Genomic DNA, 25,855 nt, shown 5'->3' with positions numbered 1-25,855 from the left:
TATGGCAGAGGCTCCGACCCTCTCTAAAATAGAAAAAAATTATTTAAACCCTTTAAAATTTTAAATTAATAAAGGTAAAATTGCACTTGGCCGTCCTTAAAATGATAAAAATTGATTTAGTCCTTTAAAATTTATAAAAATGTAGGCTTTTAGAATGACGAAATTATATCTTTTCTGTCGTAAAAATTATAATTTAATTTTAACTCCCCTGAAAAGAATTTCTGACTTCACCCATCACCCTAAGTTAACTAAATAAAAGGACATTACGGACACGCTAAAAAATGTAATTTCTAAATTATTGTAACAAGGATAGTGTCAACCGAACTAAAACTTTATCCACAATCGAAATAATAAAAACCAAGTGGCAATAGAATATTGGTGGAGAGACAAATGAGATAAGCCAAGTATAAATGTAGTTGATCGACTAGCCCAAAAAGCCTGACTCTTTGAATTTCTTGGCCATTAATTCGGACTTTTAATTAATTAATTAATTAAAAATAAACAAAATAAAACGACCAAAGTCCAATTTGGAACCGTTCGCTTCCACTTTTCCGAACACACACCTCATGACATCACTTTCTAACACGACCACTGTTCAGTTCCAAGGTTCGGTCTGAAAATTCAATTCTGGATAAGCTTCATTTCAAAAATTAAATTAAAATTAATTAAATTTGAGAAATCCTTGTTCTTCTTGCTTTCCACACGCCTCGTCTTTTTTGCTTGCCTTATAAATACCCAATCTCTCTTCATCTCTTTAAGTCAAAAAAATACAAAATCTTAAAATCATAAATAAATAATTTTCTGAAAATTTCCATTTTTTGTTCGTTTGATGAAAATGGTTGATCTAGATTGGAAAGCAAAGATGGTTTCTTCAGATATTAGCAACAAATCCTCGAAATTGTCCATTCCGGCGCCGTTTCGGTTGTTGAATATGTCGTCTCCGCTTTCGACTTCGGCTTCGGCTTCATCGGCTTATGAGTACTATCTTCGTTTACCGGAGCTGAGGATGTTATGGGAGGCAAAGGAGTTTCCGGATTGGCAAAACGAGGTCGTTTTGAAACCGGCTTTGCATGCTTTGGAGACTACCTTCCGGTTCATTTCGATCGTTTTATCGGATCCTAGACCGTATTCGAATCGCCGGGAGTGGACGCGTCGACTGGAGTCGCTTGCCACAAGTCAGATCGAACTCATCGCTATGATATGTGAAGATGAAAACGAAGACAAAACGACGGCGGGAACGGCTCCGATCGTTGATTTGACGTCGTCGAACGGTGTGCTTGCTCGTGAGTGTAGCTCCACCGAGGTTTGGAAGGTCCATGGAGAAACCACGGTGGTGAACCGGACCAGCGAATCCAGCTTGCTACCGCGGCTCGCCACGTGGCAGAAATCCGAGGATGTGGCGGAGAAAATCCTTTACTCCATTGAGTGTGAGATGAGGCGGTGTCCGTACACTCTCGGATTAGGAGAACCGAACTTATCCGGTAAGCCCAACTTGGATTACGACGCCGTTTGCAAGCCGAACGAACTCCACGCGGTGAAGAAGAGTCCGTACGATCACGTCGACAACCACGAGAACGCGACGCTTTACACCGTACACCAGATCCTCGAAGCGTGGATCCAAACGGCGAAACAAGTGTTGAAACGCATCGTTTCGAGAATCGACGCCGGTAACTTCGAAACCGCCGCGAACGACGGTTACTTGACAGAAAAGATCTGGAAGCTTCTATCGGAAATCGAAGATCTCCACTTGTTAATGGACCCTGACGATTTCCTTCGTCTCAAAAGCCAATTAATGATAAAATCGGTTAACGAAACGGAAGCGTTTTGTTTCAGATCGAAAGGGTTAGTTGAAATTACCAAAATGTCCAAGGAGTTGAAGCATAAGGTTCCGTTTATTTTGGGCGTGGAAGTGGACCCTAAAGGTGGACCCAGGATACAAGAAGCCGCGATGAAACTGTACGCAGAGAAGGAGGAGGGTAATAAGGTGTTTTTGGTACAAGCCTTGCAAGCCATCGAAGGAGCCTTGAAACGGTTCTTTTATGGGTACAAGCAAGTGCTGGTGGTGGTTATGGGGAGCTTGGAAGCTAAAGGGAACCGAGTCGTGACGAGTTCTGACTCGGGTGACTCGTTGAGTCAGATATTCTTGGAGCCTACTTATTTCCCTAGTTTGGATGCGGCCAAGACGTTTTTGGGCGAGTTTTGGAGTCGTGGACAGGGTGCATCTGGGTTGACTCGGTGGATGAAGAAGTGAGTTGCCTCGGCATTCTCATTTTGATTTTGGAAGGTTTAAAATTTTAATTTGGTTTAAGAGATAAAACAAAAATTAAAAAAAAATTAATTATTCTTTGTAGTGTTGATGTTTGGGAGTCAATTATTGTGTATATCATACAAATTTTGTACAATTAAAATGGAAAATTCAGCTTAAATTACTAGAAAAATGTTGTTGTTATATCTTCAACGGATACATCCTTTTGGACATATTTCTTAGATTTACTTTTAAAGCACATCCTTGAAAAATATTCAGTTTAACATTTATATAGTTCATGTGAATTCCATTTAATAATCATGACTTTTGACCTCAATTGTTACGTGTCTTCTGAAATGATTGAAAGCACGTTTAATCTTCACCCTACTTACCCAAATCCATAATGGTCGACCACTCAGTCATTTATCTCTTACCCATTAATAAGGAAGCGACATATGGTACTTAAAGAGCTAAGAGTATAAAAATCCTCAACTTTGACAGAGAGGGGACGCTCTCTCTCTCTCCTCACATTCAACTTTCTTACTTCACCTTAATTCCATCTCAATTTGGAATACCCTTTAAGGTGGCTCTCCTCTCCTTGTTTTGATATTTTTATCTTGACTAATATAGAGCAATGGTTAAAACTTTTGTCAAATACCCATTTGATATGGATTTGAATCATGTTACCGTCATCCTCCACACATATCATCGTATCAAATATATAAACGAAACATCTAAAGATTGTATCCCAAATTGATGAAGACTTTACCACTCCATCTATAATTTAACATATTTTTTTCTTTCACTTACATTGTGAGTATAACATAATCTATTGTTTATTAAACATGTTTATTTTTAATCATGATTTGGTATAATAAGTATCAAATTTCGTAATTAGTTGAGCTTCCTTTAGATATGAAAAATATTTAGGGAATCTATTTTTGGGTAACATGTAAGGTGAGACCTTATTATAGTGGGATCCCATGATATCCTTTTTAAATCAACCACTGTGGTTAAAAGACTAAAATGAAAAGATTGTAGTTGTTTGATCAAGCCACTTTAGAAATTAGGAAATTGTGCTAGTGACTTGGAACATGTTAAATCGATTACCGAATACATTATTTTTCTCTAAAAATTAGTTTCCCCTTCTTTAGTGTGGAAACCAGTTGAATTAGTTAAAAGATATACTCACATTTCTCAATGCAAATACTACATAGCATGATCAAGGGTGGATTGTTGTTTCTTTTTCTTTTTCTTTTATTTCAACTGTTGATTTAAAAAGATCCACGAGATCTCACTATAACAGAATTTTGGTAAATTACACTCATGGTCACTAAATTATTAATAAATTTACATTTTGGCCACTCGACTTAAAAAATTTATAAAATTATAACTAAACTATTAGAAAGTTTTCATTTAAGTCATTGAACTATTCAAAAAAATATATTTAAGTCACTAGATTGTTATTTTTTTTTGAAAAAAATTTGACTAGCAATCTTCAAGAGACGGTTCAACGACTGGTATGGTAGATCAATATCTATTAACGACTAGAAGAAGATACCTTAGATCAAGTCGATCTAATGGTTAATGTCGGAAATCAGAAAAGAAAGTTGTTTGGATTTTGGTTCATAGATTTGTGATGTTCAAAATTGTTTTATGAAAAAAACTGAATTGTAAAAGAGAAGTTGATTGAAAGCTGTCAATTGGTACAAACAGTGCGAGCAGAGAAGACTATACAATAACGATTTTAACAATATAGTGACTTAGGGTGGGTTTGGATGAGCGGTGGGGTGCGTTTAATTTACTTTTTGTCTCACGCCATAATACCACTACAATATCTAATCTCACCGTCACCACTATTTTTTTTACACTAATGACAGGTAAACGCACCATCCATCTAAACTCAACCTTAAATAAAAACTTTCCAATTTTATATAAATGTGACTATTTTTGGAAATATTTTATGTGATATTTCCTTTGAATTCAATTCACGTGGCTAATTTTTTTAAAAAACGTTTTATTTCCTAAAACCATTTATTATAGTAATGGACATTGACTTTCCTTTGGCCCATTTTCCAACTCGAAGAGTTAAACAAGGTATATTGTTGCATGTGAAATTAAAATTTTGGCAGTAGTTTTCCATCAATTGCTATAAACTGGATAATAATACAGCTTAAAGACATCACGTCAAAGCACGCAAACATTATGGATCAAAATGGTAATCCTCAACACAACTTTCTCCAAAGAACATTGCTTTTCTTGTCAGATAAAAACGTGGTTTGCACATTTCAAAGTTATTCGACTTTAATATGTAATAAGATTTGAATGAAAATATTAGATTAAAAAATTGAACGTCTAAAAAAAAATTAATCATTCACAAATTTAAATGGACTTATCAAAATTTGAGTACTGATATTATATATGATCTTCAATTTAATCCGAACTCAATTTGATTTATTTGAGTTATTCATTTTGAAGGTTTAAAAATGGGTTTAGATAAAATTAGGTTTATTTAGAATATAGGTTGGATTCGGGTTTAACAAATATGAGTAAGTTTGAGCAAAATTTTAGGCATATATTTTAAGTTGTTTAGGCTCAACCCACTAATACCTCTAATAGAAAGTAGATTTATTCATAGACTGAACTAGACTCGAACAAATTTTCAAAAAAAAAAAAAAAAGATGGATGTTCCAAAAATTCAATATCTAAATTTCCTAAAACTTCTACTATATATCATAAATGAAAGAGTTCAAAGAAACAATTCACTCAATCAGGAGCGTAGTTAAAGGGTTGGCACGGCCTCGACCCTTTAAAATGGAAATTTTTTTATTTAATTTTTTAAAAAATTTAAATTAGTAAAGGTAAAATTATATTTTGACCCCTTTAATTATAAACATTTGATTTAATTATTTAAAAAATATAAAAATAATGATTTAATAACGAAATTATATTTTTTCTTATAGTAAAAATTAAAATTTAATTTCGATCCCCTTAAACAATTATTTTATGACTTCGTAATTGTATTCAATTAATGGAGAATCATAAAAACGTTTTAAAAAGGAGGACGAAGATGGTAGTTGGGAGAGTTGTCCTGGTTTCATTAACTTCATAGATGTATTTAAAATGTCGACAAGTCACGTACGTACTTCTGTTGATTGACGGGTCATCATCGCTCGAGTCACACAGCGTAGGTTTCATTACAACGCCACTTACCCTAATGGGGTTAAATCCCAAATTTTGGTAATCAAATACATTAAAATCCAACAACATGATGTCTTTGGTAATAATGCCAAGTGTCAACACATCAAAACCCTAATGTTTTTATTTATTTGTTTGTTTGCAAAGTTCAAAGCTTTTTTTCCTGCGATTTTCTAGCACATATATCAGCAAAGCATGAACTCAACCCACGTGGTGTAAATTCTCAAACCACCGAATTTCACGACCTTGGACAACCACTGCTAGATATGGAAACTCCCTATTCATTCTTTTGATTTGATTCTTTAATCCCATCTGTTATTTTGACAATTGAAACCCAATTTTTGTTTGGTTTTTAATCTTCACACATTCTGGTAAGCTTTTCAACTCTATTGGACGTTTTTGAATAAATGCTCGATTTGTTTGAATCGATCGGATTCGAAAATGTCTCATTTGAAGATTGTGATGTGTTGTTTCTTTATCAGCGTTGAGGGGTTGGTTTTTTTAGAACAAATCTTTTAAGTGACATCCATTAGGCAGTTGATCAGTTTTTTACAATCGAAGGTTTGTCTCTTGATGGAGGGTTTTGTTTTCTGTGCTCTATCGAAAGCTAGCGTGTCATGAGTGACTGCCCTAAGAGCATGGTTCACAATGTTGAGAGCACATGTCCCCTTGGTAGGTGGTCGTATGCCTCTATACAATTGAGGCACTCTCAACTTTGTGAATCAAATTTTCAGAATAACTACTGACTCTCAATAAGGTATGAGAGACAAATCCTCCACCAAAGAACAATATCTTCGATTACTGAGAATTAATTGACTGATCAACAAACTTATTTTGTAAACTTTTCACTACAAAATTGACTTCCTCAACAATCACAACTTTTAGGTTGGATTGCATGAAAAGCAATGACAACTATGAAAGAAAGACACAATGGAGACTTCTCCATATATGTCTTGTTAATATCATTTGATGTTCTAGGTTGATCTTATATCATAGGGCTAATTCCGTCTCTATATTATAGTCTAAATTTTAAATTGATGTCAATATTTAAAACATTTTAATTAAATATTTAAGGTATTCTAATAGTATCAATCATATATATTTTTATTCAATAGCTTAAGTATTAAATATTAGTTCAAATTTGAAACGGGTTAAAATTACAAATATTTGTACTGATTGAATATAGTGATGTGTAAAAGAAATAGTCTTACTAAATTTTAAAATAAGGTCTTTTTCTTAACACACCGATTCATATTTACAATTTGATCAATGAATTTTAAGAAAACTTCAAGTTAGATGTGTATCGAAAATTAATGCTTGACACGAATTAATAGAAGGAACTGATTGATACAATAATTGATATATCAATTTCTTATTTCTTATTATTTGCTAGCTTAAATCCCTTCATAGCTTTAATGGTGATTTCTTTTTTTGGTTTTTGATCTTGTTTTAGCAGATAAAAGACCATATTTTATAAAATATGACACTAAATTTTGCACCAAAAAGTATGTTCATAATCAAAGATCCACTAAAATCAGCTTCTTTAATCTCTGCTGCATGGTTAGCAATTCATAGTGGATTCAACCAACAACGTTTGACCTATAGCTTGGTTCATCATTCAACTCTTTTTAGCTCAAGAAACTTCGAATGGCATAGCCTGAAACTCTTTCGCCATGCCCAATTCAACGGTTTCTCTGATGGAGCCGAGGTTCATCCATTCGATGATGCCAATACCAATGCCAATGATGAACAAAGAATGGATTCTTCATTGCCAGTTGAGTTACTTGACCCTAATTTGCTCGGAATATGGCCGGATTGGCCTGAAAAAGACAAGGTTTGCCGGATTAGTATCGAGCAGAAAGCGAACAGTTTCGGTATTCCCCATTCGTTGCAGATGATAAAGCGGAAGCAAAGATGGAAAGAAGGGTTTGTTGATGCAGGGGAGTTTGCATATTGCTCTGTTAAAAAGGCTTTTTCTTCACTTGTGTTGATCATTAGAGAGCTTCAAAGTTACACATTGGTTATAAAGGAAGGATTAAATTGTGAAGATTTAATAGATCTTATGAATAAAATGCAAAGGGACATGACAATAACATTTGTGTGGCTATTTCAACAAGTGTTTTCCACAACACCTACTCTTATGGTTTATGTGATGCTCCTTTTGGCTAATTATTCGGTCCATTCGATGACTAACAAGGCCTTCATCGGCGTTTTCCAATACCCGAGACTCTACGAGAATGTGGTCGTGGCGGAGACCGATGAATTAGGGTTATGGAAATCAATGGTGGCTGAAGCTTCAAGGATGCAAGGAGGGGTATATTATAAGGTAATGGTGTCTCCTCTAAACATGCGGTTGAAACTAGATGATAACCATGGGATGCGTTTGAGAATGAACCTCATTTATCAGATGCGTATCGCCGAGGAGCCGTATAATCCTTTTTTGCTCTCGAATTATGCTCAGTTTCTTTCCTTCGTTATCAAGAACCATGATAGGTAACTTGATTACACTGCATATGATGGCCTAATTGATAGAAAAAAGTTTGCTAATTTTGTTCGGTTATCAATGTTTGGAACTCGATAGGGCGGAGGAATACTTCAAACGTGCGGTTCGGGTTGAACCGCAAGAGGTGGAGGCATTAGAGCTATACGCGGAGTTCTTATGGAAGGTGAGGAACAACCTCCCTGAGGCCGAAGAATGGTACTTACAAGCAACCGCCGTTGATATAGAAAACCCTTTTTGTGCATCGAAGTATGCTAATTTCCTACGGAGCACTGGTGGTGAAGAAACTTGTTATCCTCTTAGATAGTTATAATAAAGTTTAATCTAAGGGACAACTACAAATTATGGTAATAGTGTCGACTAAATCATAGGTGAAGCGACAAATGATTTTACCAGTCTCAGGTTCAATCTGTGGATAACTTCTACCCTTTACTAAGTGTTTTTTTTCATGGGTTGTTTTGTCCATTTTTTTTGGGATAAAATCATAGAGATATCAGATGTCTAATTGGGATAAAACCTGGCAATATTGAAACTTTCCTTGAATTTTCTTTTGTTTGTGTTTACCATAATATATATACTTCAATTTGGGTGAGTGTCGAATAAGAGTATATATTCAATACGAATTTAATCTTTTTTAAGTTTCTACATATATTTAAAGAAATAAAACGTTTGAATATTATTTAATTATAACTTTGAGCTAATTACCGGTAAAACGAATACCATGCAAGTTAGTTGATTTTAGGTGGTTGACTTATATGTGGATACACATGGTGTTCAAATTATGTTACAATTAGATCCAACTCGTTGAACAAATTCATGAGAGCATAATGGAAATTGTTTGTTTTGAATGCTTCCGATTCGTTTTTATAAAAGCACACAAATTTGAGCGTTATGTTTAAGGTCTGAAACTTATAAAAATACAAGAAGGTGGTAAAAACTTAAAAAATTTGTAGTGTAAAGTATCCATGGGCGAGCCATAACTCCATTCTAAAGAAAATTTCAGGTCAAAAGCTCAAGTTTGGCCCATACAGATTAGCCAAGTGGCTTGTTTATTTTTTTAAAATAAAATATGAAGAAAATAGATTAATATTTATATATTTTATAATTAAATTCAAATAAAATAATTTAAAAATTATTTAATTTAAATTTGGGCGGATTGGGCTTGTGGATAAAAAAGTACCCATTTTACTTTCTTTTGGGCTTCCCTCCATTATTGACAATAGCAAGGTAGTCAACAGTGGCAACCAGGATTGGCAAGGGGCTTAGCCTCTAAAATGTGAAATTGCATTTTTGGTCCTTTAAAATCTATAAAATTATAATTTAGTATATAGTAAAATTACACTTTAACCTTCCAAAAATGATAGAATTTTAATTTAGTCATTTAAAAACTTATAAAAATATAAGTTAATAAAATGGTGAAATTATATTTTAGCTCTCCTAAAAATATGTAACTTAATTCCGGCCCTTCCCTCGAAAAAATTTCTAGCACTCACCCTTGGTGGTCAATGTGGTTGTTGGCACCTTAGAATAGTCTTTTTGAACGTAGCTTAAAATTAATCAGCACCATATCTCTGCCGATCGAAAACTTATATTCCCTAAGCTTTGTACGTCAACGGCAACTTGCATTTATTGTTCAAAGAGCTTCGTAACGAAATATAAGGCTTTATAGAAAAGTTTGACATCGGAATCTTCTCGAGGTCGTAACTTGTTGCTTAAGCATTGATTACCAAGGCAATGAATTCAAGGCTTTAGTTTCCAAGTTCATGCCTAATGGGAGTTTAGAAAGCTAGTTACATGATCAATCAAAGTGTTTGAACTTTGTTCTTAAAGGTTAAAGACATTGCTCTAGATTACCTTCATGATGTTTGCGAGACAACGATTGTTCGTCACGCGATCTAAAGCTTTTCCAACGTCCTTCTCGACGATGACATGGTAATACACGTCGCGGATTTTGGATTAGCCATGTTCCTGTATTTATAAATGGCTGCTGAGAGATTGAGATATCAAAGATACCATCATTGAACTCCATGGAAACTAAAGCAAGGTTACTTCAAACTGGGATTTATAGAAGGGACATAATATATCAAGCAAAAGCTGGTGAAATGAAATATATAAAGTTTTTACTCATCTTATTGCATTGCTTTGTCACCAACAGCATTTCTATCATAAAATCTCAAATTTAATTAATATTTGATGCAATGTTAATGAATCGAATGATAACGACATTATTAAAAATGAAATTGAAATTTTAAATTTTTTTGATGATATCATATTCCAGTCTATTGATATTGCATAGAATTATGCACATCAAATTAGGGTTGAAATTAAAAAACTGTTCTAAAAGGACTAAAAATGAATTATAAATTTTTAGAGACCAAAATATAATTTCATAAATTTCAAAAGCACTAAAAAACTCTCCTTTTTTTCGAGCAGTGGCCTTAACCCCTTATCTACACTCTATCGTTTCATTGATAGTGTATAATTCTTTGAAAGGTTAGAATCCGATGACACATCGTTTGATTTTTTTCGAAAATTTTAAAAACCTAATTTATTAAACTTATAGCTTCTGATCATATCTGGTTTTTTTTACACAATACCTAGAACTATCCATATTCCCTCTCTAATCTATAAATAAAGAGGATAAAGCGTTTCAGCGCACTCGAACCCATATCATTTTATATTAAATACAATACCCATATCAATGAAACTATAATTCCCTTTTAACCCATCATGATAAGCAAACAATGTGACCCATTGACAAATGGAATTTCAATCTAAAGATGTGGTACAAAACAACATTTATTCCAAAATAATTAAATTCCATTTCAGCTTCAAACCGATCCTTTTCTCAAAAGACTTTATTTACTGAAATGAAAAAGACTTGAACACCTTTTTTTTTATATTTAAATTTTTAGTTTATTGTGATGAAAGTTTTAGATCATCAGCAGCCATTTTGTGAGGCTCTATGATTGGGACATACCATCAACATAAACTGTGGTCTTAATTAAATGGGCGGTTGGGGTTTGATATTTAATCTTATCCTATTTTTTTAAACATTTTTAAAATTTTTTATATATATAATATGATTTTAGGTATGAAATCATCATTGAAGAATGAACACCTAGCCACCCAAATATTGCTTTAAATACATTTTTGGGGATGATTTATGTGGTCCATTTCTTTTACTAGTTTATTTAGAAATGGTAGCACTTTAATTAGTAGATTAACATAAATTGAATGCATGTTCTCAATTATTAAGTACATAGTCTTATAGTCTTAGCTTGCATCCTACTCAATACTAAGATAGAGAGAAATTAATAACCTTTTTTACTTTAATTAGTGGCCATTATCAACCAAACATAAGTGAAAGATACCATATTTAAAAAAAAAAGTCTTTTTTTTTCTTTGAAGAGAAATATTTAATAGGCATAGCATTGTTGTCAATGCAGGAGGATGTGGGTTTGAATGCGTTGAAACATATTATCTTCCTATTTATAGATTGGGGAGGGGTTATGGATAGTTTTAGATATTAAGTAAAAAGAAAATATGATAAATGAGATTGTTCAAAAAAAATTTATATGTATAACATCTTTCTTTGACACCCTAGATTAAGAAATTGAGGAGAAGCTAAACAACAGATGGAACAATTTGAGCTTCAAGGTGACCCACCACTTATTTTTGAAACATATCTCATGTTGGAGGACCATGAAATGCAAAGAAATCCTCTCGTATAACCCAAATGCTTCAACAACACTCATTGAATAGAAAAAAAAATCAGAATGTTGAACTAAAAATCGATAATGATACTAAATTCAGTGAGATAATAAAATCGAAAAAAAGAGTTCAAGTTAAATATTCAATTCAAATCAAATTTATGATTATTTTATTTTATCGAGAGAAATAAAAAAAGGGTTGTCCAGGTTGGAACCCAAGACCTGATGTTAACAAAGATTTAAATAAAACAAATTATTTATGGCTACACTTGTGACTAATTACTAAGGAAAATCAATTGCAATTTACTTACACTTCTGACAAGAGTAAATCATGGTTAACTCCCAACAACAAATAAGCTTATTTGAACCTATGACACTATGATTTCAACACCTAATATCATTAAGCTTAATGTGAACTTTGAAATTTTGCAAAAAATGGGTGAGTGGGACCCAAATTTGCATGTTTAAACAAATTATATAAATCCAAAAATTATAAAATATGATGATGTCTCTAACCTAAAGGGTAATTTCCAGCATATATATATATATAATGATGAAAGATTCTGAATTTGATTAAGATGTTACATTAGATGCCATTATTTTATGTTATCCTTTTACATGTATTACAATGACAGGAATTATTTAAATAAATGAGATTAGGTTAACGAAAGTAAATATTAATAAAATCCCATTTAGTTCATCATTATCTTCTAAAAACAATATAGTCTGGATTACAGATTGTCAGTTTTCTGCATTTCTTTTGCACTTTTAGGTGAAAATCATTAGCTCATATCAAACCTAATCAAAATTTCGTTAATTAAACAATCAAATAAATTTCAATCATAATGTCAATCGCAAAATTATAAAATTATTTAAAGAAAATCAGAGATGAATCATAAATTATTCGATATAAATGTAATTTTATTATTATAAAATTTTATCGACCACTGCCTCTCCCGCCTTCGTCCCTGCATGATGTTAATGAATTCTTGACATTATTGCAAAAGAATGAAGTCTTAAGATTTTAAGCGTAGCACTAGAGGTGCTCTCAGGAGACGTTGCTCCCAAAATAAAAAAATTTCCTTTAATCTTTTTAAAATTATAAAATTTTAATTTAATTCAATGATAAAAATATATTTTGATCTCTTGAAATTTAAATTTTAGTTTTATCTCCTTCAAAATTGAAAAATTTATAGTTTAGTCCTTGTATTATATTAATTGGAGAATTTAGTATTTATATATATTTTTGATTTAATATAATGAGGTATTCTTATTGTGATACCTTAATTATCGAGTCAATCAATGAAATAAAATTTTAAATTTAAGAAATAAAAATCATAATTTCATCACTAATTTTAGAATTAAATTGAATCAGTCAATTTATTAATTAAATTAAAAATTAATTAAAATATTAAATTAAACTAATTATGAATTGATTAAATCAAGAATTGATAGTTTGAATTTTCCAGTACTACTTCACCGCCCCACGAGCTAAACATGGTTGATTTCCCAGTTTCTCAACACAGCCAAATTCATGGAACTTTGCTCCAACATTAATGGCAATTGTTCTATACTTGGGATCGATCCCATCATTGTCGTCGTCTCAATTAATTCCCCTAACAAATATTCTACACAGGTTTCATTCAAAAATTTTCACTCTTATTATCTTTTTATCATTCAAGAAAACTTGAAAATTTTTTAAATGGATATAATAGTAAAATTAACCCTAAATATTTATATATGATTAAATTTATTACGATTTTACTATTTTAAAATATATAAAATATTGTCAATTGAGTCTTAATTCGATTGATATGAACATTGTTATCAAGGTAGAAAGACATGAATTCAAATATGTTAAAATATATTATCCTCTTATTTATGAGTCGATAAAAAATCAATGTAAAACAACACACAAAACACTATAATCATTAACTCTCGCTTCATAGATGCAATGGGGCGGTTGCTAAAAATCGTTGGCTCACAAATATGTGGCCAAAATTTAAGCCAATCATTCCAATGGGTTTTATTCATGTCATTTTCCCATGCCAGAAAACAATTGGTCGGCCATAATTCATTATATTTAAATATCCTGGAAATTATAATTTCAACAATTAATTTATTCATTTATACTTATCCTACTTGGGAGTTGGGATATAAAAAACACCCCCATTAACTCACCAAAACCGTAGAGTTTTCTTCCCTTGGCTTACAAGTTCCATTGTTTATCAGAGCAAGAAAAAGAAGGGAAAATGGAAGGGAAAGAAGAAGATGTTAGACTGGGAGCTAACAAGTTCTCAGAAAGGCAACCTATTGGGACAGCAGCTCAGTCCCAAGATGATAAGGATTACACTGAGCCACCACCAGCACCCTTCTTTGAGCCTAGTGAGTTGACTTCATGGTCGTTTTACCGAGCTGGAATCGCTGAGTTCGTTGCTACTTTCCTATTCTTGTACATCTCGGTGTTGACTGTGATGGGAGTTGTTAAGGACAAAACCAAGTGTACAACTGTTGGGATTCAAGGGATTGCTTGGGCTTTTGGTGGTATGATCTTTGCCCTTGTTTACTGCACTGCTGGTATCTCAGGTAAACTATATGATCTTCTTTATCCCTTGTTTGTTTCTCAGGAAAATGATAGAAAAGTATAGTATATATTGATGAGTTATGGTGATGTTATAGGTGGTCATATCAATCCGGCGGTGACATTTGGGCTGTTCTTGGCAAGGAAATTGTCTTTGACAAGGGCAATATTCTACATGGTGATGCAGTGCTTGGGAGCTATATGTGGGGCTGGTGTGGTTAAAGGGTTCATGGGGAAGACAAGGTATGGTGCTTTGGGTGGTGGAGCTAACTCTGTGAATCATGGCTACACCAAGGGAGATGGGCTTGGTGCTGAAATTGTTGGTACCTTTGTTCTTGTTTACACTGTGTTCTCAGCCACTGATGCCAAGCGCAGTGCCAGAGACTCTCACGTCCCTGTAAGTTTCATCAAATGAATGATTGAATTGTTTAAACCATTAAAAACCCAGATTTTTAACCATGACCATGTGTTTGGTAGATTTTGGCACCATTGCCAATTGGGTTCGCAGTGTTCTTGGTACACTTAGCCACCATCCCAATCACAGGAACTGGTATTAACCCAGCTCGTAGCCTTGGTGCGGCCATCATTTTCAACAAGGACAAGGGATGGGATGACCATGTAAGTCAATTGTTTCACCATTTTTCACTATTATTATTTTTAATCATGAATAATATACTTATCTACTTTGGGTCTGGTTTGATTGCAGTGGATTTTCTGGGTGGGTCCATTCATTGGTGCAGCACTAGCAGCACTTTACCACGTTGTTGTGATCAGAGCCATTCCTTTCAAATCAAAATGATCTACATTATCAATGGTCATGATCATATGATTTCAAGAAAGTGAAAGTTCCACTCATGCACCCTTTCAGTTTGTTTTTCCATTTTTCTTTTGTTTGCATGCCTCTTGTATTTGGATGTAAGAATCTGTAATATATTGCTCCAATTTAAGTAAAGTCCAATATAAATTTGCTCTCTTTCAAAGAATTTGAAGGATAGTTTAAGGCAACCATGAGAAGTCAAACAACAAATGGAACAACTTTGAGGTTGAACTTCAATGGTTGACCCACAATTTTCTTTTTTGAAGTTTAAACTTGTTACATATCCCATGCAAGGACTCCCTTCGCCACGGCTAACACCCTCACCAAAAGCATGCACGACATTGAACTTTGATAGACCACCACCTTCAGTACCTAACCTAATTCACCAAGGAATCCATCCTTCTCTAGAAGAACTATTCCTCCATGAGTACGCAAGTTAGCTACCATGACAATCTAACCACTCTGACAAGACACTTATCATTGGTCACCCAAATACCTTATATCTTAGTAATAGCACGTCATGTTGTTGACATAGTTAGGAATAATTGAATATCGAGTTGGCCAATCAGAATGCACCACGTGTAAGGGGCTAACCTATTCATGTACTCCTTTTACTCCTCAACAAGGGGACCTCTTGTATTATGGTTCAAGCTTTCACACACCTCTCTCTTCTCCTCCTACAAACTAGAGGTTCCAACTTTCTTTTTCCTTTTCTAGATTGGCACCTTCTTCCTCCTACACTCCCATTTTCGGTAGGGGCAATGGACATATTTGACCAACATATCTACAAGTTATTTTTCTACCTCGGAAAAATCTTTCCAACAACATCAATGCCCCTATGCATCCAACTTTCTCCACATGATTAAAACCTTCGCTTGTTTGAAGGCCCGCACATAAGTTAACTCTTCAAAACTTGTTAGAACTCTTCTCTTCAAAACAATAACACCAAATTAATTTATGAAGGGCAATTGTCCTTTTAACCTTTAATAAAAAACTTTTTTTAAGGCGTAGGTATCATTGACAAGCATTTTTCGAGAGTGGAGTAGGGTTCGTTGTACACATATCGCTTGGTGGTAACATCCACCTTTTAAGGAAATGAAAGTTCCTAATAAAGTAGTGGTGGACTAACAAATACGGCAAGGGATTGTATAAAACTGTGATTCCACGTCATCCCTATCCCTTTCCTAGGAGAATGACAAATCAGATTTTTCCTTTTGAAAAAATTCAAATTCAACTAAAAATGCTAAAAATTAGGAGGAAAAATCTAATTTGTCATTCTCCTATTGGAAAGGGATAGGGATCACATGGAATCACAGTTTCATACAATCTTTTTCTCATAATATACTTTTCCTTCATTAGATGCATGTTGCTCTTAGTGTTATCCAACATGACCTGACAACCCTTGTGTGCCATGAAGAATACAAACCCTATCTAATACCTTCCATTAATGGGAGACACAATATAAATCTTCCAGAACACTCCCACCAAAAGTTATTCACCTCACCATTAACAATAAAGGAAATATGTTATAAGATCCTACCACAAGGTCCCCACTAACTACCCCATGCAATTCCATAAGAGCTCAAAACCTTCACAAAAAAGGAATGCAAGGAAGATGGAATCTAGCCTCAAACATGTATAATGGTATAAAAAGGCTAGCTTACCTTTACCCTTCACGAACACCATACTCAAAGTTTTCTCCTTGGTTGGAATAAAAAATTCGTATTGGTAGTTGTCCAATTGCAAACCATAACATTTTAATAACACCCTCATCTCCTCCATTGTGTGCACTCAAAATTGTCAGTACTGACAAATATGTCAATTGACCCCTTCTTCCTATTACCTTTCTTCTTAACAATATGCTTATACCTATTATTGCTGACCACTCTATGAAGAAAAGAATCTCAAAAACTCCCAACATGAAAATGAAGAAAGAAAGTAGAGAATCAAAGAAGGAAAGTGGAAAAAAAACTCGCATTGAAGAACCAATAAGGTAAAATTGCTACCTTATTTCCAAAAGAACCTAACTAACCTCCATTTGTCACATACATAAATTTCATGCACATTTCTCAAAAAACTATTGCTAAATACATCAATTGTGCACATATTTCTCAAGAAACCATTGCAATACCAAAACAAGCATTGCCTTGTGTCCTACATTTCATCATCATCCTAAAAATTCACACGACTCAAGCAATGTCTTAAATAGTGCTTCCCTAGATCACGCTTAATCATCAAGTTAGCACTTAAGTCATCTGTTACAAAGTTTGAAATCTAAAATTTTGAAAATTATGAATATTTGTACCTTATATTGATGAAAATGTCCCACAAAAATGGGTAAGTAATATTTGCCTTACAGGAATTCATGTATCAAGGAAGGCCATTTTGCAACATTTTTTTCGACTAGGGACAATTGTTACATATACCTTGTTAAGGCCTCCTTCTCCACGACTGACTCCCTCGCCAAAAGGATGAATAGCACTGAACTCCATTAGACCACCACCTCCGTCGCCTGACCTAGTTCGCCATGTCCTCATCCTTCGCCAATAGAACTATTCCACAAGGTTGTTAGGAGTACATAAGTTAGCTACCCCTGATAGCCTAACTACTCTAACAACCCACCTATCACTTATCATCCACACACCTTGCAACTTAAAAACATCAGATCATCTTGCTAACCTAACAAGGAACCATTGAATGGCAAGCCGACCAATTAGAACACGTCACATGGTAAGGGGGCCAACCTATTCATATACTCCTCTTACTCCTCGATGATGGGGAACCTCTTTCTCATTTTTGGTTTAAGCTCCCAAATTATCTCTCCTCCTCTTCTCCAAGCCTTCCTTTCATCAGTTCTTCCTTCCTCTATACCCAGCTTCACCATCTTTACTTTGCAACTCTCCGCCTATAGGGTGAATCACTACATCTACCTCTACCATATTTTCTCTTTCAACAAAACTCATGTCGAAGAACCATGCAATATGGCTCCGCCTATTATTGTGTTGGAACCATAGTATCAAATTGCAATTATGATGTCACAATTGTGATAGCCCGAAATAAGGCCTAATCGGAATAGTGGTTTCGTAACCACAAATCCGAAGTGAAATAGTTTAATTTTATAAATTTTTATTAGTTACTGATTGATTGAAATATTGCGTGAAAATATGGATAGAAAATTTTAATGCTTTAGTGCTTAATTGAATTTTTAGGACTAAATTGAGAAAAATGCAAAGTGTGTCTAATTAGTGATTAAATGACTTAATTGAATTATTGCGTGAAATTGGAAGTGTTTATGTGGCAATTAGACCATGAATTAGTGTTATGGACACAAAAGGGTATTTCTAGAAAAATATCTAAGTAATGGGTTAAGGGCATTTTTGTCCAAATTGAATAAAAGACAAAATAAAGATGAAAACAAGTGTTCATCTTCTTAAAATCAGACGTTTGCTGCCAAAAAAATTCATGTCACCATAGCTAGGGTTCTTGAACTTCCTAAGCTCAATTATCAAGAAAGAAGAAATAGTGGAAGTGATCGGGGAAAAGAGAAAGTTATCGACTAAATTACAAAAAATAGTCGTTTTGCATCCGAGGTAAGTTACGTGTAAATAATAGTTATATTTTTATAAATTGTGAATTATATTTGATATGTGAATTAATATTCAATGTGGAAGGAAAATTATTCATGAATTATTCAAGTGTTAAAGTGTTGAAAATAAAGTGTTAAGTGTAAATTCGGTTGAACTTAGGAATAGAAGTGGATACAAGTGACATGTCACTAGAGATCGATGTTACAGTGTTACAGTGAGTCCCGGTGTTGGGTGATCCAAGCATGTGTTGCGAACACTGACGACTTGTGTGAGCAGCCCGTGGACATTTCTAGTGTTATTGATCGGTGGTAGCTTGGCTACGTTTCGATGGTAGCCGGCTACATTTCAGTGGTAGCTTCGGCTACATAACAGTGGTAGCTTCGGCTACATATCAGTGTTGCACTTATGTGCTAAATCTCTACGTATCCGTGTATATTCCAACTGTTCAACGGGATTAATAATGAATTAAAGTGAATATGAAATGTTAAGTGTGAAAATGTATATGCAAGTGAATTGGTAAGATTGTGCATGTGTAAGTGATTGAAATTGCTAAGAAATGTTTTGATTAGTTATATGTTAAAAGTGTTAATTATTAAATGAGTAATTATTGTTTACATGTACCTTACTAAGCTATTTATAGCTTACACATCTCTTTCTTTCCTTTGTTTTATAGTGATTTGAACTTGATCGAATAGTGGACCGTCGGAGCTCGTATCACACTATCATAGCCATCTCGGTATTATGTGCTTTTCAAAATGTTTGAACTATGGCATGTATAGAGTCTTAATCATTTTGAGCATGTTCAAATGATATGGCTAAGATTAGCTATTGAAATGGTTAGTAAAGATTATGTTTTGGTATTATGTATGTGTAAATGGTAACTAATTCAAAGAAGTAGTTTCTTTGACAGCAGCAGTGACGTGAATGTGAAAAATCACCATAAATAGTAGAAATGGAATTAGAGAGTGAATTATATATGGAATTAAAGCTTATCAAGTCTATTTTTACATGAAAGAAACGGTGTAGGCAAAGAAATTCTGTATTTTGAGATATTTTAATTTTAGTGAGATAGGGTCAGAATGGTTTTTGAAGTCCCCTGTTCTGACTTTGAAAAATCATTATAAATTGTACAGAAAGAATTATGGGTCATAATTTATATGTGTAGATTTATTAGTGAGTCTATTTTCAAAATAAAAAAACGATAACCTTATATATATTCTGTACAAAGAGATAATTGATTTTTAGTGCCGAGAGGTCAGATCTGTCGAGCTGTGAAACAGGGGATACTTTAATGAATAAACTGTACTAATTGGCCAAGTCAAAAATTCTGAAAAATTTATGGTAAGTAGTAATATGAGTCTAGTTTCAGGGAAAATTTACGGATTTAAATTTTGAGTTCTGTAACTCGAGTTATAATTAAATTAGTGACAGTTATACAGGTAGACGGTTTTGCTGTGAACAGTGAATTTAATTTTAAAAGCAAATTTTTATGCTCCGAATTGGTAAGTTAAATTGGATGACATCTCGTACTCGATTCCGGCAACGGTCTCGGGTAAGGGGTGTTACAACAATTGTAGACATTACATTAACACATAATAATTAATGCGAACATGATTCTTTTTTTTTTCGAAAATCATATTTTCTTTTAAGACAATATAGTTATACATTTGAAATTTAGTCCCTCCACTTTTCAAATTATAAAATGCAACTCTAATTGTTAACATCGTTAAAAATTCTTCTGTTAAATTTAGATTCATTACAATATCATTTTTTTGTTACATGACTACCAAATGAATATTTTGTTTATCCTAAAATGTCAAACCAATGAATTTAACTTAAAATTTTAATCGTGCAAAAATAGACTTAAATAATGATTGAATTGCTCGAAATAAAAGTAGAGAGACTACATTTCAAATCCAAAAAAATACAAGGACTTGAAGCATATGTTTAACTTTTAAAAAATCTTAGTAATTTTATGTTTTGGTGAAACTTTGGAAAATTTTGTTTATTTTAAAATTTTTATGATTTTTATTTTCTATAATTTTAAGAAATTTTGAATATTTTTATGTTTTATAGTTTTTAAATTTTTTAATATACCATGTTCTTTTTATTAAAAAGTTTCATATATTAGAATTTGATTAATTCAAATACATGTATTCAAACATATGGATTGAATTTGAAAGTTATGATATTAATTTTCTTACATATTTTCAAAATTCAAATATATATATATATATATATATATATATTCAAACATATGAATTGATTTTCAAAACTATGATTTATGACATTAATTTTCTTAGGCATTTTCAAAACTAAAGTGTTCAAATCAATAAGTGTTGGTTGTAATGGTAAGGGCGTTGCACTTTTAAGTAGAGAACTTTGAAAATAATATTGTTGAAAAAGGCAATCACAAATAAGGGTTAAAATGTAATTTTACTATTTTAATAACTCATATCTTTTCAATTTTTAAAAGACAGGGCAAAGTGTAATTTTACTATTTATCAACTTAAAAATATATAAAATTTAAAAAACTAAAAATTAAAATTTATATTTTAGGAGGGTCAGGGCCCCTTCCAGCCCCTCTCTCTACCCTAATCATGAATCTTAAATATAAACGGTAAAATAAAAATAACTTTTCTCTTTTCACTCTTAACTGCAAAACTTGAATATAAACTATAAAATGAGAATAATGATGCCTCTAACCTAAAGGTTTTGCCAGCTTTTATATATATATATATATATAATGATGAAAGCTGAAAGATTCTGAATTTGATTAATCTGTTACATTAGTCATTAGATGACAAAATTATTTAAACAAACAAGATTAGGTTAAGGAAATTAATTATAAATAAATTCCCAATATAGCCTGGATTACAGATTCTCACTTTTCTGCATTTTTCCTTTTCCAATTTTAGGTGAAAATCATTGGCTCATATAAAGCCAAGATTTTCCCTATAATCTCAATATTTGGATTTTTTAAAGAAAGTGTTAGTCTTGGGTAAGGTATAATATTAATAATAAATCTCTAAAAATATATTACTAATAAAATAAAGATTAATATTTAATACACTCAGTTCAGATTTAAAAATTGTCATATATCTTATTTATTTTATTTATATTTTTAATATTTTACTATAATTTATAATACACTTATTATCATCTCGACTTTTCATTTGGAGTTTAAAAATTCCACTTACAATTTGTCATATATTTTCTCGATAAAATAAAACCAATTTATATTAAATTAAGTCAATGAAATCTTCTCACTGTTGCAAAAGGCTGAGGTCTTGAATCCTAAATATTCAGGTTTAAGTCCTATCACCTATAACTGTGCATGTATAAGTCTCCTATCCTATCGGTGAGTTTTAGTTTGAATGTTCTTCGTCTGTCTGTGTGTAGTAAACTTATAATGATTTGATTTATTTTGCAGTTTTGTTTGAATCGGATTGGTTTAAAAAGTGGTTTTGAATTGCTTAGATTGAAAATTAGTATGAATCGATTGAACCGATAGTTGAATCGGGCGAATCAAATTTTTTTAAAATTTTTTAATTAAACCAGTTAAACCAATTAAATCGATGAACCGATAATCAAATCTATTCAACCATCAATCCAATTTAAAAAACATTACTATTTTAAAGTTACTCCAACATTTACTTACTCAGTACTTGTAATTATTATTATATTTTACTTATATTATATTTTTACTTAAAAAATTCTTTCTTCCAAAATATTTATATCGAATTAAACCTTGGCATTCTGTTATTCAATTTTTGACTAAGCTTTCGCCATTTTTGAAACACAAAAACATTAATCCAATCATTTACACTCCCTTCGTTCTGGCAATGGGGCGGTGGCTGGGATCATCGTCAGCTTACAAATTTGTGGCCAAAATTAAGCCAACTAAGGTCTCCCAGCAGCCACCCCACCATTGTCCTTCACTAATAATAATTATTCCAATTGTGTTTATTTCATGTCATTTTCCCAAAAACGATTGGTCGGTCATAATTCATTATATTTAAATATAAATATTGAATTCTAACAAATAATTTATTCATTTATACTCATCCAAACATAGTATATAAAACACATACCCCATTAACTCATAAAAGCCATAGAGAATTTAGTTTCTTTAGCTCACAGGTTCCATTGTTTTTCAGTAGTAAAGAGCAAAAAACAGAAGGGAAATCAATGGAAGGGAAAGAAGAAGATGTTAGATTGGGAGCTAACAAGTTCTCAGAGAGGCAGCCTATTGGGACAGCAGCTCAGTCCCAAGATGATAAGGATTACACTGAGCCACCACCAGCACCCTTGTTTGAGCCTAGTGAGTTGACCTCATGGTCTTTTTACCGAGCTGGAATCGCTGAGTTCGTTGCTACTTTCCTTTTCTTGTATATCTCGGTATTGACTGTGATGGGAGTTGTTAAGGACAAAACCAAGTGTACAACTGTTGGGATTCAAGGGATTGCTTGGGCTTTTGGTGGTATGATCTTTGCTCTTGTTTACTGCACTGCTGGTATCTCAGGTAACTATATGATCTTCTTTATCCCTTGTTTGTTTCTCCAGAAAATGATAGAAAAGTTTAGTATTGATGAGTTATGGTGGTGTTGTAGGTGGTCATATCAATCCAGCGGTGACATTTGGGCTGTTCTTGGGTAGGAAATTGTCGTTGACAAGGGCAATATACTACATGGTGATGCAGTGCTTGGGAGCCATATGTGGGGCTGGTGTGGTTAAAGGGTTCATGGGGAAGACAAGGTATGGTGCTTTGGGTGGTGGAGCTAACTCTGTGAATCATGGCTACACCAAGGGAGATGGGCTTGGTGCTGAAATTGTTGGCACCTTTGTGCTTGTTTACACTGTGTTCTCAGCCACTGATGCCAAGCGCAGTGCCAGAGACTCTCACGTCCCTGTAAGTTCAATTTTCTTCAATTGAATCATTCGATTGTCTAAACCATATATGAGATTTTTAACCATAACCATGTGTTTGGTAGATTCTGGCACCATTGCCAATTGGGTTCGCAGTGTTCTTGGTGCACTTAGCCACCATCCCAATCACTGGAACCGGTATTAACCCAGCTCGTAGTCTCGGTGCAGCCATTATTTTCAACAAGGACAAGGGCTGGGATGACCATGTAAGCCCCAATTCTTTCGCCATCTTCACTATTATTTTTTTCTAACTATGAATGATATACTTATCTACTTTGGGTCATGTTTTGCTGCAGTGGATTTTCTGGGTGGGTCCATTCATAGGAGCAGCACTAGCAGCACTCTACCATGTTGTTGTGATCAGAGCCATTCCTTTCAAATCAAAATGATCAAAATTAACGGTCCATATGATCTGAACAAAATGAAAAATTCCACTCATGCACCCTTCCAGTTTGTTTATTTTCACCATTTTTCTTTTGTTTGTTTCCTTTGTATTTGTGTGTAAGAATTTGTAATATATTGCTCCAATTTAAGTGAAATCCAATATATATATATATATATATATATATATATATTCTCTTTTGAAGAATATGAACCCTAGTTTAAGACAACCACAAGAAGCTAAACAACATATGGAACACCTTTGAGCTTTAGCAATTCAATGGCTGTCACACAACTCTTTTGAAAATTTAATTTCATGTGGGAGAACAATGCCATGCAAATATCCCCATTATTATACCAGGGCCAAGGATGTTTGAACCGATTAAACCAACTGGTCAAATTGGAAAGTAATCGGAGTATTGGTTCGAAGAATGGTTTTGAACTTAAAAAAATAATTAAAATGAAAATAGGCAGCATAAAAATTAAGAGCAGAAAAAAATCGACACAACTGATATTTGTTAACGCAATTCAGACACAATGCTCCTACATTTGTATAGTATTGCCTAGTGCATGATTTTATTCAACAATCGTCCAGATTACTTATTAGCTTAAGTCCAATTTATCATTACACAAAAAAGTAATTAAGGTCTCAATTGTCACAAGTCACTCACCCAAAAACCTGAAATTATCCCATAATTTACGAGCTTATTCATAGCTATCAACAATGACACTCCTAAATATGTGCACAAAACAGACTATTTATAGGCCTTTTCAAGTGGTCAATCAACAACATTTTGATAGGCTTTAAACTCCTATTTATAACCTAAAATTATCATATTAATTATCTTGAGTATTTATCACATAAAGTCTTCATAAATCTATCTTCCAACTGTTTAGAAATTCTCTTGAATAAATCTAATATTTATCTAAAAAATAGCATTTTAATAATAAAACTTTCATACTTATCCAATCATTTCAAGCGGTTGGGTTGGAAGTCTTAGCACCCTAGTCAACCCATGCTTCTAGTTTTGTCAAATATGTCATATTCAAATGGATTGAACTCAACACAAACAAAACCTATTCAAAGCCTAAGTCGATGACTCAAGTAGAGAAACAATTTTGTTATAACAGGACATGGAACGAGTAGCAGCAGCTTTCCCAACAGAATCCATTAAATCAGAAATCGGTACTGATTAGTTGAACCGGCTAAAAACCCAATTGAATCGGATTTATTATTTTTATTGAATTTTTTATTTTTAATATATTTTTAATCAAATTGATTGGACCAAAATTATAGACATGGTTTTTTTTCTTCCAAAAATTATATTTTATTTTAAGATAATATATTTATACATTTGATATCATATTTTAGTGTCTCATGTAATACTTTTTATCAGTTATGTTTGAATATGTTTGAAATAAGAACTCTTATTTATAAATAAAATTTCCTTGAAAAAAATAATATGTATCATACTACCATTGAAATATTATCACACTTGTTTATGCACAGAGGAGGCTACAGTGGTTCAAAACGGTTCACGGGATCGACAGAAGAGTCGTATGGCGGTTGGATGTATTTAGCTCAGGCTTTACTTGGTAGGGTAAAAAGAAACTTAGAAGGATGGAAAATTGAAGTGGTAGAAAGCTAAAAGGATGAAAAGCATAAATTTTCTTTCAATTGGTGTGCTTGGTAGGAAAAATTTCTTTCTTTCCGTTGCTTGGTAGAGTTAGAAAAAAAAATAAAAGATTCGAAAAATGCATAATTTTGAACTAACATTCACATCTTTCTTATTTTCTCTCCTTTCATTTTTCTAATTTGGAAAATGATCATCTTTTCTATTTTCTTTCCTCTTACTCTGCACACTTAAAATTTATTTTCTTTTCACTTTTCCACTTCATCCTCC

The 25,855-nt window shown here is 33.0% G+C and overlaps 4 protein-coding genes across 5 annotated transcripts; all 4 read left to right on the top strand.

The window, feature by feature from the left end:
* Nucleotides 1-751: 751 nt before the first annotated feature.
* LOC105777989 (nematode resistance protein-like HSPRO2) lies at nt 752-2,438 on the top strand. Its single transcript, XM_012601527.2, has one exon. It carries the CDS (start codon nt 830-832, stop codon nt 2,249-2,251), a length of 1,422 nt encoding a protein of 473 aa, XP_012456981.1. The 5' UTR covers nt 752-829; the 3' UTR covers nt 2,252-2,438.
* Nucleotides 2,439-6,923: 4,485 nt separating this feature from the next.
* Nucleotides 6,924-8,250, top strand: LOC105775065 (uncharacterized). Its single transcript, XM_012597605.2, has 2 exons — nt 6,924-7,936; nt 8,025-8,250. Exons 1-2 carry the CDS (start codon nt 6,924-6,926, stop codon nt 8,248-8,250), a joined length of 1,239 nt encoding a protein of 412 aa, XP_012453059.1.
* Nucleotides 8,251-13,822: 5,572 nt separating this feature from the next.
* Nucleotides 13,823-15,220, top strand: LOC128031857 (probable aquaporin PIP-type 7a). 2 transcript variants are annotated; one of them, XM_052621797.1, is made up of 4 exons: nt 13,823-14,242; nt 14,336-14,634; nt 14,715-14,859; nt 14,944-15,220. In XM_052621797.1, the coding sequence occupies exons 1-4, from the start codon at nt 13,909-13,911 to the stop codon at nt 15,078-15,080; spliced, it is 915 nt and encodes a 304-aa protein (XP_052477757.1). In that variant the 5' UTR covers nt 13,823-13,908; the 3' UTR covers nt 15,081-15,220. The 2 variants fall into 2 exon arrangements, with proteins under 2 accessions (XP_052477757.1, XP_012455628.1); XM_012600174.2 differs by having other exon boundaries at nt 13,827-14,242; nt 14,715-14,855.
* Nucleotides 15,221-22,740: 7,520 nt separating this feature from the next.
* LOC105777110 (probable aquaporin PIP-type 7a) lies at nt 22,741-24,109 on the top strand. The gene is made up of 4 exons (XM_012600175.2): nt 22,741-23,166; nt 23,255-23,553; nt 23,636-23,776; nt 23,867-24,109. Exons 1-4 carry the CDS (start codon nt 22,833-22,835, stop codon nt 23,957-23,959), a joined length of 867 nt encoding a protein of 288 aa, XP_012455629.1. The 5' UTR covers nt 22,741-22,832; the 3' UTR covers nt 23,960-24,109.
* The last annotated feature ends 1,746 nt before the right edge of the window (nt 24,110-25,855 follow it).

The sequence above is a fragment of the Gossypium raimondii genome, chromosome 10 (genome assembly GCF_025698545.1).
Source record: "Gossypium raimondii isolate GPD5lz chromosome 10, ASM2569854v1, whole genome shotgun sequence".
NCBI lineage: Eukaryota > Viridiplantae > Streptophyta > Magnoliopsida > Malvales > Malvaceae > Gossypium > Gossypium raimondii.
The sequence above is the reverse complement of the archived record's forward strand: the minus strand, read 5'-3'. Positions and strand labels throughout refer to the sequence as shown.